This window comes from Choloepus didactylus, chromosome X (assembly GCF_015220235.1).
Source record: "Choloepus didactylus isolate mChoDid1 chromosome X, mChoDid1.pri, whole genome shotgun sequence".
NCBI lineage: Eukaryota > Metazoa > Chordata > Mammalia > Pilosa > Megalonychidae > Choloepus > Choloepus didactylus.
Genome location: NC_051334.1, coordinates 16,794,594 through 16,811,055, shown reverse-complemented (window position 1 = coordinate 16,811,055; position 16,462 = coordinate 16,794,594). Strand labels below are relative to the sequence as shown.

Sequence of the window (16,462 nt, the reverse complement as noted above, 5' to 3'; positions counted from 1 at the left end):
CTAGCAATAAGAAAGAAAATTCTCAATATGAATGAGCAGCAAAGAAGGCGCTCTTCACTGGAAATGAAGATGCGCCTAGAATTTAGAACAAGTTGAGAGATTCCAAAATGAAAAACCTAGCAAGCAATGGGCCAATGGTTAGGAAGAACATTTAAAGCCTTACTACCCACCAGCTATATATTCTATAATATTTACGTAGTATATTTTTCAGAGTACATTATATCCATAAGCTGGTATACTTAACAATATACAATATACTCTCTCTTTTTGTGTCGGTAACATTGATGGAGAACATACTAGAATAGATTTCAGGTAACTTTTGGCCCCCAAATTCTGTTTGCTCCACAGAATCCAAACTCTTAGCTGAAATGATGCCTGCACACCAAAAGCCCACTACATCATTCTGGCAGAAACTCTATCACATGCACTAGCTCAAATTATAATTTTAGTTTGTCCAAACTAGTTTTCCCATAGGAAAGAACTAAGGATTAATTATGTGCAATGGAAATAAAATAGCAGTTGGGCATGGCAGACATAATTCTGATCAAACCAGACCTAACAAGGAGACCAAAATATTCCTTAATATAACAACCTTATTTTCTTGGCAGTTTGCTTTATATATTATCAGCATTTGCCCCTCATATTTTTTATGGACTTCTTACGCTTCTCCGAAAGGATGCAGTTAATGAAGGGAAGAGTCTGAGAGGAGTAAACCTTGCATTCTCTATAAATCAAAGAACGGCTGTAGTTCTCCTTTCATTGGAGGAGAGAGTGCTTCTCAAATTAATCCATATGCAGTTTTTTGTCATAATGTGGCTCATTTCATCTCCCACTCCTCTCTGCTTCCTTTGTATCCCTGCGTGGTCTGTTGTCCTGGCCATCATGCCATTTTGCCCTCACTATACTTTTCTTTCTACTGGCCAGGATCACCCACTAGATTGTAAGCTCTTTGAGGGCAAGGTCTGTATTTGTATTTGGAAACTTTTCAAGCCTGACTTTGGTAGTTGTTGCCCATATGAAATGATATCACATCAGTGATATTTCACTTGGACATTTGCATAAGGAACTTGGACCAGCTTTAGAGTGTTCATGGAATCCCCTACCCAAGAAAGGAAGGAGGAGCTATACTTAAGGGCTATTCTATTTTGTGTGTCTGTACTCAATTTGTAGTCATGGTGCCCTGTTTATATTGGACAGGAGAGAGATTAAATTGGGAATGGGACAAAGAAATTTCAGGGAGGTGGTGGGGGATCAGACACTGACATACTTAAAGAATAGTAAAGAATCAAGTTTGCTAGTTGGCCAACTCAGAAATGAAAACTCTGTCACTCTTTTAGTCCTTGTGGAATTCATCCAGCCAACCTTTGCTTAAAATAATTTTAGCCCACATCTGATGCCTAATTTGTAAAGTCTCTTGACAATGTAGTATTTATGTGCAGGTGCTGACACACTTAACCAGCTGAGTTATGTTTTCTTTGCAGGAGTCAAAGTCCAGAGAAATAAATGCAATATGTCATCTATTTGCAATGACTCAGGTTAGTTCTTGTGTACAGTACACATTACTGGATAAATTAGCTTCGTAGAGAAAAATGGTTTGTTTTTCTCCTGTTGAGTGTGTGGTGTGTGCCCTCTGATCTGTCTCTTTTCGTACCACTTGGCTACTAAGGTTCCCGAATGAAAACAAAAGCAAGTTTCAGATCTGGCTGAAATTATCTTCCCGTTTGACTAGTGAGATGATTGATGAGTTTCCTTAATATAAGACATGAGGCTCTGTACTAAATATTTTCCACTGTTTTAAATCCATAACCCTTAGAGTTAATTCATGAACATAATAATGAAATTAATAATTAATGAAAGCGATTTCTTACATATAAATGCCCCAGGCTTTTCCATAGGACCTTAAATGTTATAGCTGAGAAACAGGATGTTGTCTTTTGCTAAAAATAAAACAAATTACTCTGCTAGAATTTTGAAACCTCACGTACACCTTATTTAATTAGATGCCAGTTCCAGCAGTGCCCAAAGTATATTTTGCCATCTCTAACTAAGGCTGTCCACTATTTTTAAAAACTGAGATGGAAATCTCTTGAGAACATGCTATTTTTAAAATGGGAGTGTTTTCCCTCTGTCATGGGCCAGAAGGAATGAAACAACTACTTTTCTCACCTTGGTTCGGTTCCCTGGGCTCCCTTCCTTGTTAAAACCAACAAAAGCAGATGTGAAAAACAGAAAAACATGGTATGGCAGGTTGGAGCTGGACGGGAGATCATGGGAAGAGGGAAGAGGAAGGCAATGAGGTATTTTACACTATTACAGACTTAGTGTGATGCCAATGATATAAAATCAATCCTTATAGGGATGGTTTCCTTTTATTCTGTTCCTTTTAACCATTTAACAGTTTAATAATTTGTTTGAAAAAGACAGGTAGCAGTTTCACGTAAAATAAGTTAAGGGGAATAATTTAGGAAACAAGAAAACTTCTGTTGAAAGAATGTTCCACAGACACTTTCTATTTGTGTGAATGTGAGATTTGCTCATGTGAGCTTTCTGCTGTTATGTTCCAGGTAGAATATAGCAGGAAAATATTAGCTGGTTTTGACTAAGAAAAAAGAAACCTTATTAGATACATTTCATTTTCATATGCTCTAACATTTTTCTCCTCCTCTTCCTCCCTCTCTCCCTCTTCTCTTGCCCTTCTCTTTACTGAAGTCCCCATAATTTCATTATTTTTGTGCCTCATCTGTTTTGATCTGGTGGCTAATGTTTAGTTCAGTGTCAATTCTATGCAATGTTTGTTAACTGTTTGACAATTGAACATTTAATAATAAAAAATTTTGAAAAACTGGTCATCTTGAATAGCAGATGCCAGAAACCTGGTTGGAGTAATGTTTTCCCTAATTAAGTGACTGAATTGACCATTTGTTTTAGTGTCTGGTGAAAATAACCTCATCAGGGAACCAACTAACTGTTTTGGTACCAGATATTCCATGATCCCCTGCCAGAAACTAGAAACTTTCACTTCTTGCAGGTCCCATTCTGGGTTCATAAAGGGAATTGGAGGCTGGTGAAGAAATAGAGCTGACCAGGAAGAGTTAGGCTGAGGGCCTGTGCTCAACAAGACTGAAGGATGAACTTGGAGAATGTTGGGGTGAGGGAGAGAAATTGTGGGTGTTGGCACACATACATACACATACACACTCTACATAAGTTTTTAAAAGCTCAGATTTAAAAAAAAATGGATGAGTAATTCTATGAAGATATCAAGTATCTTTACTTTTAATAATTAAGTACTGTATTAATTGAAATTTCAGTATCACTATGTAGACGCTGAGGTCCTTAGTAGAAAAGTTGCTAAAAAAGATGGATCCTTGTTAATCGCTGGTCTAGTGACTTTGTCGGCCATTTTTAAGTGGAAATGAACCATTGGGTACATGGCCAGGGGAAGCAACTGTTGTACTTTGGGGTGCAGCAAAAGAAAATGAGATGAGGAAACCTTTGACCGTCTAGTTCAGGGGTTGGTAAGTTACAGCCCATGGTCCACATGTGACCTGCTGCCTGTTATTGTAAATAAAGTTTTATTGGAACACAGCCATACCCATTTGTTTAGTATCAACTGTGTACACGATGATCAACATCAATATAATTTTGCTGTACTACAGCAGACTTGAATAGTTGCAACAGAGACCATATGGCTTGCGAAACCTAAATTATTTACTGTTTGTCTCTTTATGAATAAAGTGTGCTGACCCCTGCTCTAGCGTATATGACATCCTTCCCCTAATGATCAAGAGGCCGGTTTTTTGGTCCCTATAGTTAATGAACCACACAACATACAGTTAAGGAGTTTCTCCGTCATTTGTTTCCAGATAAGTCAAAGCCCCTTGGAGTATACAGTGTGGGAAATAGGTTGACTGAAACTGAGTTCAGTATTTCCCAAAGAACAGGATTTTCTGGCATTTCTGAGGTGGAAGCCGCACCTGAGGAGAGGATCCACCCTGCATGCTCTTCAGATTTCAAAGCAAAATCTCAACATTGTTCCTGGGAAAGAGAACGTATTTGGTAGCTGAATTAAAAAAAATAGACTTCCTTAGTCCCCTCTTAACTGTTGAAAAATGCTTTTCCCTTCCCGCTCATCTGTGTAACTGCAGCTTGCGATGATAACAACTTCAAAAGATTTTTTTGAGTTACTGTTAGGGCTGCAGTTCCAGCAGTCAGCGTCTTGAGGGGAAGGGAAGTTCTCACGGGGAGTGGGTAGGTGTAGAGTTGTTTGGCTGCTACATATTTGAGGAGGTACAACTCAGTAACTCTTGACAAGGGGGCAAGTTTTCTCTGTCATACTGTTTAGAATTCCCACTTAAAATTCATAACTCATATATTTTGAAAATTATATTGATGATCATTGTATAGCTAACTGATAGAAAAGAGAGTAAATATGAACAAAAACAAAGAACTTAAAACTCCGTTTGTAAAGTAATTTGATGATCTTTTTATGTACTGCATTAAACTCAAGTTTTAAGGATACAAGTCTCAAATTTCTTTCTGAAAATTTATTTATAGCATTTTTTAGAGGCGAGATCATTTTTCAGTATCACGAAGAAAGCAATGTTACCCAGGTAGGTTTCAAAGATTTTTCTTATTGCCATCTTTAAAAAGTAAATATACATGTATTGAAAGATTTGTTTAAGGTTATGATTATTTATGACATTTGGCATAATATTTACTTTTATGACCAAATGTAAAAAAAAATATGTATTGAAATTTCCAGAATCCCTGGCTTTTTTTTTATTCCCAATAACCAAGGTATTTTGTTAATCACTGTATTTTAGTTTTCACTAGGTTGGCTGCTAAATAAGAATCTTAATATGATACCTGTCTCTTGCCACTTAAAATTTAAAATTATATGAGAAACTCCTGGCAATGAAAACTATGTGTTAACTCCAAGAATAGTCTTCTGAAGCTGATTTTGCTTATCCCATGGGGATGTAGATCCAGTAATATCAGCTTTCACACAACCAAGATTGGTTAGAGGATCCCAGCCAAACGTGATTTATTAATTCAGCAACTATTTCCTGAGCATCTACTATGTTCCCAGCAATGAGCTGGGTGCTGGGAATGCAGCAACAATTGCTATCACATTTCACATTTCCCTTTTTACATTGGGGTCTTGTTGCTTAACTCTGGGACCTCTCATGAAGAGAGCTTAAACGTGATTCTTTGAGGGGAGCTTTGGAATGAAGAAAGATAGAAATCAGTACAGTGGATTTGCTGATTCAGAATATTGTTTAAAGAAAACATCAAAACAAAAACTGGATCAGCCAATATTGATTTGATCATTTGATGGACAAGATTCCATGCAGTTAGGATTCAGTCTTTGGGGTGCGGTTCTTTGGGTGGCCAACAAAACCGAAGAACGTTATCTTGTTAGAGAGTGCAAAAATAAAATGCTTGTTGTATTTTGAAAATTTTGTGCTTCTAACAGAATCAAGACACGGCTAATGGCACCTTAACTGGAGTCCTGTCTCGAAGTGAATTGAAGTGAGTAATCTGCTGTTTGATTTAAAACTGAAAACATCGATTCTAGTAAGATATTGTTGTGCTCTCTTTGCTTTTGGAAACCGAAAGAGACAGACACAAAGGTCATAGGGATAATTGGTTCTTGAGCTCTTTGAAAACTAATGATAGTCGCCTGTCATCAACTAATATCCGTGAGGATATTAATATTAATATCTGCAAGGCTCTTCTCATTGGCTCTATACAATTACATAACAACTTCATTTGAATTGGCACTTGAGTTTTAATGTGATTTGGTGGCCAGCATGGTTGAAAGAAGAGTTTGAGGCAGGAGTCTATGCTGTGTACCACTTATTCATATTTTCATGAAGCATCAGTGACCCAAAAGTCAGAGAGAGGTCTTTTGTTAGTAAACCTCAGCTTAAAAGGGCAAGCATAGACATGCATTACGAATAAGATGCCCCTAGTTGGACAGTAGGTCAAAATGTTGGCCAGCATGCATACTCTAGCAAGGGGAGCCTGGGACAATCCCCACATGTTCATGAAATCTTAAGACAATTAAAACCTCTTATTTGCAATATGTTTCCTGCAACTAGTAGGGATATGTTAATAAGTGATTCACATTTCCATTTTCTCCCCATCCTCACTAAAGGCTGGCAGCTGGAGCAAGTGGAAAAATGAAACCTTTTTGCTTGATTATTGATGACATTTTTCAAGTTTTCAGTATTAAAATGTTCAGGTTTAGTGAATTGTTTATTATATAAACTCTGGTGGATAGGAATTATTTGATAATAATTTAAAACATGCTAATGCATGTGTTGTACATTCAACAATAAGTCTTTAGCATCAACACCAAATTTTTGTGTGATAGAGGTGCTCTGTCTGGGGATAAGAAGAATAAGATGTGGGGTCTTCCTTGCCATTCAATAAAGCCAGTGGTTTAAAATATATATATATATATATATATATATATATTGCTGTAGGCCAGGAGACAGTCTCACCCTGCCTCTGTACCTGGGAGGGGAAACTTCATGTCTTTGCCCTTGTGGCAGGGAAGTGGTATCAGGTGACATTCTTCTACTCCCCACCTTGCTACTACTCACAAATGAGATTTTCTAAAATTTTGAACCAAATCCAAAAGCTCTAGTGAGTTGCCTGTGATGACACTGCGGAGAAACACCTTTCCTAAATTAAAACTATTCTTATGGGACATCCTTTCAAATTAGCATTTTGTTCCTACTGTTTCTGATGACTCAGCAATGCTGAGGTGGCAAACAACATCATGATCCACCGGATGGATGGCAGACATTCTTAGGGCTCCACTAAGTTTATAGTGGTAAAAAGTTAAACTAGTGAGAACAGGGATTGGGTGGGTGTTGTTCATATCCTATATATCTATTTTTTACCTTCTGATGAAAATCTAGCTTTTCTAACAGTTATAGAGTTATAGATGTGAAATAAAGCAGAAGGTAACAATGGACCTAGAAGGATTTTGACATTTAAATAGGCAATAATAGTGCTAAAGTTCTAGGAAACAACTTTTTTTTTTTTATGCACAAACATGAACAGAGTACAACTTAGCACATGTGTAAGTGGTTAATCTTAATTAGTAGATTAGAAATATAGTTCAGTTCATTTAAGGTCCATGTTGGGGATTGAAGCATGTCTCCCACAAAAGGCATGTTTGAGTCCCAAACCCTTGGTCCTGTGAGCATGAACCCATTTGTAAATAGGGCCTTTGAAGATGTCATTAGTTACGGTGTGTGTGCCCAAACTGAAGGAGGCTTAAGTCCTTATAAGCAAAGGAAATTGGAAATGGAAAAGAAGCCATGGGAGAAGCAAGAAGCTGGAAGTCAATGGAACCCAAAGGAGAAAAGAGAAGAATCTGCCACATGTCAGAAAAGCCAGGGAACCCCAAAGACTGCTGGCCAGCCAGAAGCTACCCACCCGGGAGGAAGGAAGCCCTCTAGCCTCTGAAACCATGAGCCAATAAATTCCTGTTGTTCAGTCAACCCATTGTATGGTATTTGTTTTAGCAGCTGGGAAACTAAAACAGTTTTTGGAACTGGAAAGTGGGGTGTGGCTATTGCGAATACCTAAAAACGTGGAAACTGCTTTGGAATTGGGTAATGGGTAATGGTTGGAAGAATTGTGAGGGCTCAGAAACGAGTGAGAGCTGTAGACCAAGTTTGTATTGTCTTAGAGAGCACATAATTCATCATGAACAGAATGTTGGTAGCAATATGGATGTTTTTTTTTTTTTTTTTTTTTTTTTTTTTCAAATATACACATTTTATTTAATAAATGATTAACAGCACACTATACATGTACATCTGGCTCATCCCTTCTTTTTGTTTTTTTTTTTGTTTTTTTTTTTTTTGTTTTTTTTTAATCATCATTTTATTGAGATATATTCACATACCACGCAGTCATACAAAACAAATTGTACTTTCGATTGTTTACAGTACCATTACATAGTTGTACATTCATCACCTAAATCAATCCCTGACACCTTCATTAGCACACACACAAAAATAACAAGAATAATAATTAGAGTGAAAAAGAGCAATTGAAGTAAAAAAGAACACTAGGTACCTTTGTCTGTTTGTTTGCTTCCCCTACTTTTCTACACATCCATCCATAAACTAGACAAAGTGGAGTTTGGTCCTTATGGCATTCCCAATCCCACTGTCACCCCTCATAAGCTACATTTTTATACAACTGTCTTCGAGATTCATGGGTTCTGGGTTGTAGTTTAATAGTTTCAGGTATCCACCACCAGCTACCCCAATTCTTTAGAACCTAAAAAAGGTTGTCTAAAGTGTGCGTAAGAGTGCCCACCAGAGTGATCTCACGGCTCGTTTTGGAATCTCTCTGCCACTGAAGCTTATTTCATTTCCCTTCACATCCCCTTTTTGGTCAAGAAGATGTTCTCCATCCCACGATGCCGGGTCTACATTCCTCCCCGGGAGTCATATTCCACGTTGCCAGGGAGATTCACTTCCCTGGGTGTCTGATCCCACGTAGCGGGGAGGGCAGTGATTTCACCTTTCAAGTTGGCTTAGCCAGAGAGAGAGGGCCACATCTGAGCAACAAAGAGGCATTCAGGAGGAGACTCTTAGGCACAAATACAGGGAGGCCTAGCCTCTCCTTTGCAGCAACCGTCTTCCCAAGGGTAAAACTTATGGTAGAGGGCTCAACCCATCAAACCACCAGTCCCCTATGTCTGTGGTCATGTTAGCAACCATGGAGGTGGGGTAGGCGAATACCCCTGCATTCTCCACAGGCTCCTCAAGGGGGCACTACATCTTTTTTTTTTTTTCCTTGTTTGTCTTTTTTTTCTTTTTTTTTTTTTTTTTTTAACTTTCCCTTCTTTTTTCAAATCAACTGTATGAAAAAAAAAGTTAAAAAGAAAACAAACATACAATAAAAGAACATTTCAAAGAGACCATAGCAAGGGAGTAAGAAAAAGACAACTAACCTAAGATAACTGCTTAACTTCCAACATGTTCCTACTTTACCCCAAGAAAGTTACATAATATAGCAACATTTCAGTGAACTTGTTCCTACTACATCCATCAGAAATTAACAGACCATAGTCATTTCTGGGCATCCCCAGAACGTTAAATAGCTTATCTGTTCTTCTTGGATTATTGTTCCCACTTCCTTAATTGCTCTCTACTGCTAGTTCCCCTACATTCTACATTATAAACCATTTGTTTTACATTTTTCAAAGTTCACATTAGTGGTAGCATATAATATTTCTCTTTTTGTGCCTGGCTTATTTCGCTCAGCATTATGTCTTCAAGGTTCATCCATGTTGTCATATGTTTCACCAGATCGTTCCTTCTTACTGCCGCGTAGTATTCCATCGTGTGTATATACCACATTTTATTTATCCACTCATCTGTTGAAGGACATTTGGGTTGTTTCCATCTCTTGGCAATTGTGAATAATGCTGCTATGAACATTGGCGTGCAGATATCTGTTCGTGTCACTGCTTTCCGATCTTCCGGGTATATACCGAGAAGTGCAATCGCTGGATTGAATGGTAGCTCTATATCTAGTTTTCTAAGGAACTGCCAGACTGACTTCCAGAGTGGCTGAACCATTATACAGTCCCACCAACAATGAATAAGAGTTCCAATTTCTCCACATCCCCTCCAGCATTTGTAGTTTCCTGTTTGTTTAATGGCAGCCATTCTAACTGGTGTTAGATGGTATCTCATGGTGGTCTTAATTTGCATCTCTCTAATAGCTAGTGAAGCTGAACATTTTTTCATGTGTTTCTTGGCCATTTGTATTTCCTCTTCAGAGAACTGTCTTTTCATATCTTTTGCCCATTTTATAATTGGGCTGTCTGTACTATTGTCATTGAGTTGTAGGATTTCTTTGTATATGCAAGATATCAGTCTTTTGTCAGATACATGGTTTCCAAAAATTTTTTCCCATTGAGTTGGCTGCCTCTTTACCTTTTTGAGAAATTCCTTTGAGGTGCAGAAACTTCTAAGCTTGAGGAGTTCCCATTTATCTATTTTCTCTTTTGTTGCTTGTGCTTTGGGTGTAAAGTCTAGGAAGTGGCCTCCTAATACAAGGTCTTGAAGATGTTTTCCTACATTATCTTCTAGGAGTTTTATGGTACTTTCTTTTATATTGAGATCTTTGGTCCATTTTGAGTTAATTTTTGTGTAGGGTGTGAGGTAGGGGTCCTCTTTCATTCTTTTGGATATGGATATCCAACTCTCCCAGCCCCATTTGTTGAAAAGACCATTATGGCTCAGTTCGGTGACTTTGGGGGCCTTATCAAAGATCAGTCGGCCATAGATCTGAGGGTCTATCTCTGAATTCTCAATTCGATTCCATTGATCTATATGTCTATCTTTGTGCCAGTACCATGCTGTTTTGGCAACTGTGGCTTTATAATAAGCTTCAAAGTCAGGGAGTGTAAGTCCTCCCACTTCGTTTTTCTTTTTTAGAGTGTCTTTAGCAATTCGAGGCATCTTCCCTTTCCAAATAAATTTGATAACTAGCTTTTCCAAGTCTGCAAAGTAGGTTGTTGGAATTTTGATTGTGATTGCATTGAATCTGTAGATGAGTTTGGGTAGAATTGACATCTTAATGACATTTAGCCTTCCTATCCATGAACATGGAATATTTTTCCATCTTTTAAGGTCCCCTTCTATTTCTTTTAGTAGAGTTATGTAGTTTTCTTTGTATAGGTCTTTTACATCTTTGGTTAAGTTTATTCCTAGGTACTTGATTTTTTAGTTGCTATTGAAAATGGTATCTTTTTCTTGAGTGTCTCTTCAGTTTGTTCATTTCTAGCATATAGAAACATTACTGACTTATGTGCATTAATCTTGTATCCCGCTACTTTGCTAAATTTGTTTATTAGCTCTAGTAGGTGTATCGTTGATTTCTCAGGGTTTTCTAGATATAAGATCATATCATCTGCAAACAATGACAGTTTTACTTCTTCTTTTCCAAATTGGATGCCTTTTATTTCTTTGTCTTGCCGGATTGCCCTGGCTAGCACTTCCAGCACAATGTTGAATAACAGTGGTGACAGCGGGCATCCTTGTCTTGTTCCTGATCTTAGAGGGAAGGCTTTCAGTCTCTCACCATTGAGTACTATGCTGGCTGTGGGTTTTTCATATATGCTCTTTATCATGTTGAGGAAGTTTCCTTCAATTCCTACCTTTTGAAGTGTTTTTATCAAAAAGGGATGTTGGATTTTGTCAAATGCTTTTTCAGCATCTATTGAGATGCTCAATTGATTTTTCCCTTTCGAGTTTTTAATGTGTTGTAATACATTGATTGTTTTTCTTATGTTGAACCATCCTTGCATGCCTGGAATGAACCCCACTTGGTCATGGTGTATGATTTTTTTAATGTGTCTTTGGATTCGATTTGCAAGTATTTTGTTGAGGATTTTTGCATCTATATTCATTAGGGAGATTGGCCGGTAGTTTTCCTTTTTTGTAGCATCTTTGCCTGGTTTTGGTATTAGATTGATGTTAGCTTCATAAAATGAGTTAGGTAGTGTTCCATTTTTTTCAATGTTTTGAAAGAGTTTGAGTAAGATTGGTGTCAGTTCTTTCTGGAAAGTTTGGTAGAATTCCCCTGTGAAGCCATCTGGCCCTGGGCATTTATTTGTGGGAAGATTTTTGATGACTGATTGGATCTCTTTGCTTGTGATGGGTTGGTTGAGGTCTTCTATTTCTTCTCTGGTCAGTCTAGGTTGTTCATATGTTCCCAGGAAATTGTCCATTTCTTCTACATTATCCAGTTTGTTGCCATACAGTTGTTCATAATATCCTCTTATAATTTTTTTAATTTCTTCAGGATCTGCAGTTATGTCACCTTTTTCATTCATTATTTTGTTTATATGGGTCTTCTCTCTTTTTGATTTTGTCAGTCTAGCTAGGGGCTTGTCAATCTTGTTGATCTTCTCAAAGAACCAACTTTTGGTGATATTTATCCTTTCTATTGTTTTTTTGTTCTCTATGTCATTTATTTCTGCTTTAATCCTTGTTATTTCTTTTCTTGTACTTGGTTTAGGGTTGGTTTGCTGTTCATTTTCTAGCTTCTTCAGTTGATCCATTAGTTCTTTGATTTTGGCTCTTTCTTCCTTTTTAATATATGCGTTTAGTGCTATAAATTTCCCCCTTAGCACTGCTTTTGCTGCATCCCATAGGTTTTGGTATGTTGTGTTCTCATTTTCATTCGTCTCTATATATTTAGCAATTTCTCTTGCTATTTCTTCTTTAACCCACTGATTGTTTAGGAGTGTGTTGTTTAACCTCCAGGTATTTGTGAATTTTCTAAGTCTCTGATGGTTATTGACTTCTAATTGTATTCCATTGTGGTCAGAGAATGTGCTTTGAATAATTTCAATCTTTTTAAATTTATTGAGGCTTGTTTTATGTCCCAGCATATGATCTATTCTGGAGAAAGTTCCGTGAGCACTAGAAAAGTATGTGTATCCTGGTGATTTGGGATGTAATGTCCTGTAGATGTCTGTTAAATCTAATTCATTTATCAGATTGTTTAGGTTTTCAATTTCCTTATTGGTCTTCTGTCTGGTTGATCTATCTATAGGAGAGAGTGATGTGTTGAAGTCTCCCACAATTATTGTGGAAACATCAATTGCTTCCTTTAGTTTTGCCAATGTTTCTCTCATGTATTTTGTGGCACCTTGATTGGGTGCATAGACATTTACGATTGTTATTTCTTCTTGCTGAATTGCCCCTTTTATTAGTATGTAGTGGCCTTCTTTGTCTCTCAAAACATCCCTGCATTTGAAGTCTATTTTATCTGAGATTAATATTGCTACACCTGCTTTCTTTTGGCTGTAGCTTGCATGAAATATTTTTTTCCATCCTTTCACTTTCAGTTTCTTTGTGTCCCTGTGTCTAAGATGAGTCTCTTGTATGCAACATATTGATGGTTCATTTTTTTTGATCCATTCTGCGAATCTATATCTTTTAATTGGGGAGTTTAATCCATTTACATTCAACGTTAAAACCGTGAAGGCATTTCTTGAATCGGCCATCTTATCCTTTGGATTATGTTTGCCATATTTTTCCCTCTCTCTATTAATATCCTTTATTGTACCCATACCGAATCTCTTTAGTACTGAACCTTTCTCCAAGTCTCTCTGTCCTGTCTTTGTTTCTCTGTCTGTAGGGCTCCCTTTAGTATCTCCAGTAGGGCAGGTCTCTTGTTAGCAAATTCTCTCAGCATTTCTTTGTCTGTGAAAAATTTAAGCTCTCCCTCAAATTTGAAGGAGAGCTTTGCTGGATAAAGTATTCTTGGCTGGAAATTCCTCTCACTCAGAATTTTAAATATATCGTGCCACTGCCTTCTCGCCTCCATGGTGGCTGCTGAGTAGTCACTACTTAGTCTTATGCTGTTTCCTTTGTATGTGGTGAATTGCTTTTCTCTTGCTGCTTTCAGAACTTGCTCCTTCTCTTCTATGTTTGACAGTGTGATCAGTATATGTCTCGGAGTGGGTTTTTTTTGGATTTATTCTATTTGGAGTTCGCTGAGCATTTATGATTTGTGTATTTATGTTGTTTAGAAGATTTGGGAAGTTTTCCCCAACAATTTCTTTGAATACTCTTCCTAGACCTTTACCCTTTTCTTCCCCTTCTGGGACACCAATGAGTCTTATATTCGGGCGTTTCATATTATCTATCATATCCCTGAGGTCCATTTCGAGTTTTTCAATTTTTTTCCCCATTCTTTCTTTTATGCTTTCATTTTCCATTCTGTCATCTTCCAGGTCACTGATTCGTTGTTCAACTTCCTCTAGTCTTGTACTATGAGTGTCCAGAATCTTTTTAATTTGGTCAACAGTTTCTTTAATTTCCATAAGATCATCCATTTTTTTATTTAGTCTTGCAATGTCTTCTTTATGCTCTTCTAGGGTCTTCTTGATTTCCTTCATATCCCGTACTATGGTCTCATTGTTCATCTTTAGTTCTTTGAGTAGCTGCTCTAGGTGTGTCTCTTCTGGTCTTTTGATTTGGGTGCTTGGGCTTGGGTTATCCATATCGTCTGGTTTTTTCATATGCTTTATAATTTTCTGTTGTTTTTGGCCTCGTGGCATTTGCTGACCTTGATAGGGTTCTTTTAGCGTTTGTAGACCAGTTGAAGTCCTTATCTCTAATTTATCAGATCTACAGCTTCGTGGAGTACACTTTCTCTAACTAACCAGCAGGTGGCGTCCACGAGCCACCTGTTCTCCACAAGCCAGATCTCCCCTGCTTAGCCTTTTTGGTGAGTGGGGGAGTGAGTCTTGTGGGGCCCAATTGGTGTCCCAAGCTTGCGTGTGTAGTTGGTGTTGCCTGCCCTGTATGTGGGGCGTGTTTCTGGGCAGTCGGGGAGGGGGGGTGGCCCTAACAATCAAATCTCCCTGATGATCCTAGAGTTTTAAAGCTGCTGCAATAGTCTAATCCTTCAGTTCAGTCCTGCCACAGTTTGTCTCTGCCACTGACCCACAAGTCTTTGGTATTGGTGTATGGCTCCTGAGACTTGCAAGTGGGCCCCTCTTCCAGGCTGTGCACCCCGGGTCCTCTGTTGAAGGATGACTGTGCTATGTCACAGGTGAGTGCCGTCCCCCCAGGGCAGTTCTGGGCTGCTGGGCTGTGTTGGGAGGCTCCCAGTCTGCTCAAATGATGGCTGAATGGGGCTCTGTTAATTCACACTGCTCCCCCTTCCCAGCTCTGGGACATTCAGCTGAGGTTGCAGGGAAGGCTAATGTCCACGCCCAGTTTTGTGGTGTGTGCCTGTTATTTGAAGCACTTCCGTCACACTGGGTTGTCTGGGGCAGCTCTGGGCTATGGGGCTGGCGATGGGCAGGAGTGTTTCCTGTCCACCAGGATGGTGGCTGTGAGCGGACACCCCCCTTTTCTTGGGAAGTTGTGTTGTTTAGTGAATTTTCTCAGCCACTGGATTATTGCGTTTTGTCTCAGAGCTCTCTTAGTTCTGCTCTTGACTTGACGTGCCCAAATTTCAATTCTTTGAAGCTTTCTGTATTGAGCTTCTTAGAGTAATTGTTTTAGAAAAAGCAAAAAGGATTTAAAAAAAAAAACAAACAAACAAAGAAACAAACAAAAAAAAAAAAAACGGCCCTCCTCAGAGATCTAATGGGTTATTGAAATGCTAATAGACAAAGCAACCAGGGCCATTAAGGAAAGGTGCACAGGGCAGAGAGATCAGCCTTGCTTCGGGATTTGCATATGCGCCTCAAGGCCTGATCTCCGCCCTTCCCCTTTCTGTGTTCACCAGAACTCCAAAAATCCTCTTCTTTTATTTTGGAGTTTTTCGTGGTTTTTTTTCTATGCCTGTCTCCTCTCTGCTGGGCTGGCTGCTCTCAGAGTCTCTGGTGTCTGGTCTCAGTCTATCTATGGTTGGAGTTTGAATCAGTAGAATGAGTTTCCCATAAGAGCAGCCACTGCAATTCTCCCTTCTCCTTCCTGGAGCTGACAGCCCCTCCTCCCCCGGGACTGAGCCTGGCAGGGAGGGGCACGGGTCCCCTGGCCGCAAAAACTTACAGATTTCGCTGATCTCAGCAGTTCCACGTTTTCATGAGTGTTGTATGAAGTATGCCCAAAGACAGATTGCTCTGTGGTGTCCAGTCCACGCAGTTCCTGGCTTTTTACCTACTTTCCTGGAGGAGTAACTAAAACATACAGCTCACCAGTCTGCCATCTTGCCCCGCCTCCGCAATATGGATGTTAAAGGTACTTCTGGTGAGACCTTAGAAGGAAATGATGACTGTGCCATTGAAAATTGGAAGAAAGGTGATCCTTGTTATAAAGTGGCAGGGAACTTGGATAAACTGTGTTCTGATGTTGGAGGAAAGGCAGAACTTGAAAGTGAACTTGGATATTTAGCTGAGGAGATTTCCAAGCTAAGTGTAGAAGGTGCAGTTTATAGTGAAATATGAGAGGAAAGAGATAAATTGAGGATTGAACTGTTAAGCACAAGTAAACCAACAATTAATAATTTGGAAAATTCTCAGCCTATCCAGGTAGTGTGCTCTGGGACTAGGGCCAGAAACAGCTCTACCCAGGGACCTCCTGGAACTTTTGGGAAGTGAGTCCCCAGGGGCCAGGGCTCCATGTGAGGGTTTCACTGAACCTCCCTTGGCTAAGGAGGGTGTGGCTGAACATGGATCAGCCAGCCAGCTTGGTAGAAGTCAGGATTGGAAATGCAGTTGTCCAGGAAGGATCTGTGGAAGATTCTACTGTCTGATGGTTTAGACCTGCCTGAACTGCATGCGAAGCTGACACATTTTTTGGTAACATTTGTATGAGCAGAGCCACTGCCAGTTTGGGCTGAGAGTGACAGAGCTGGGGTGAATTGAAGGAAGAATGATCATGGAAGCTGAGGACTGACCCCCAGAGATCTCCTCAGGCCAAGAGAGCAGGCCCACGCATGT

The 16,462-nt window shown here is 39.0% G+C and overlaps 1 protein-coding gene across 2 annotated transcripts in view; it reads left to right on the top strand.

Annotated features, from left to right (window-relative positions):
* ADGRG2 (adhesion G protein-coupled receptor G2) overlaps positions 1-16,462 on the top strand; it is a 93,015-nt gene that overhangs the window by 45,733 nt on the left and 30,820 nt on the right. For both annotated transcript variants that reach the window (XM_037821987.1, XM_037821986.1), the window contains 3 exons: positions 1,482-1,535; positions 4,558-4,613; positions 5,480-5,535. In XM_037821987.1, the coding sequence (XP_037677915.1) occupies positions 1,482-1,535; positions 4,558-4,613; positions 5,480-5,535 (166 nt within the window). The remainder of the gene's footprint in view (positions 1-1,481; positions 1,536-4,557; positions 4,614-5,479; positions 5,536-16,462) is intronic.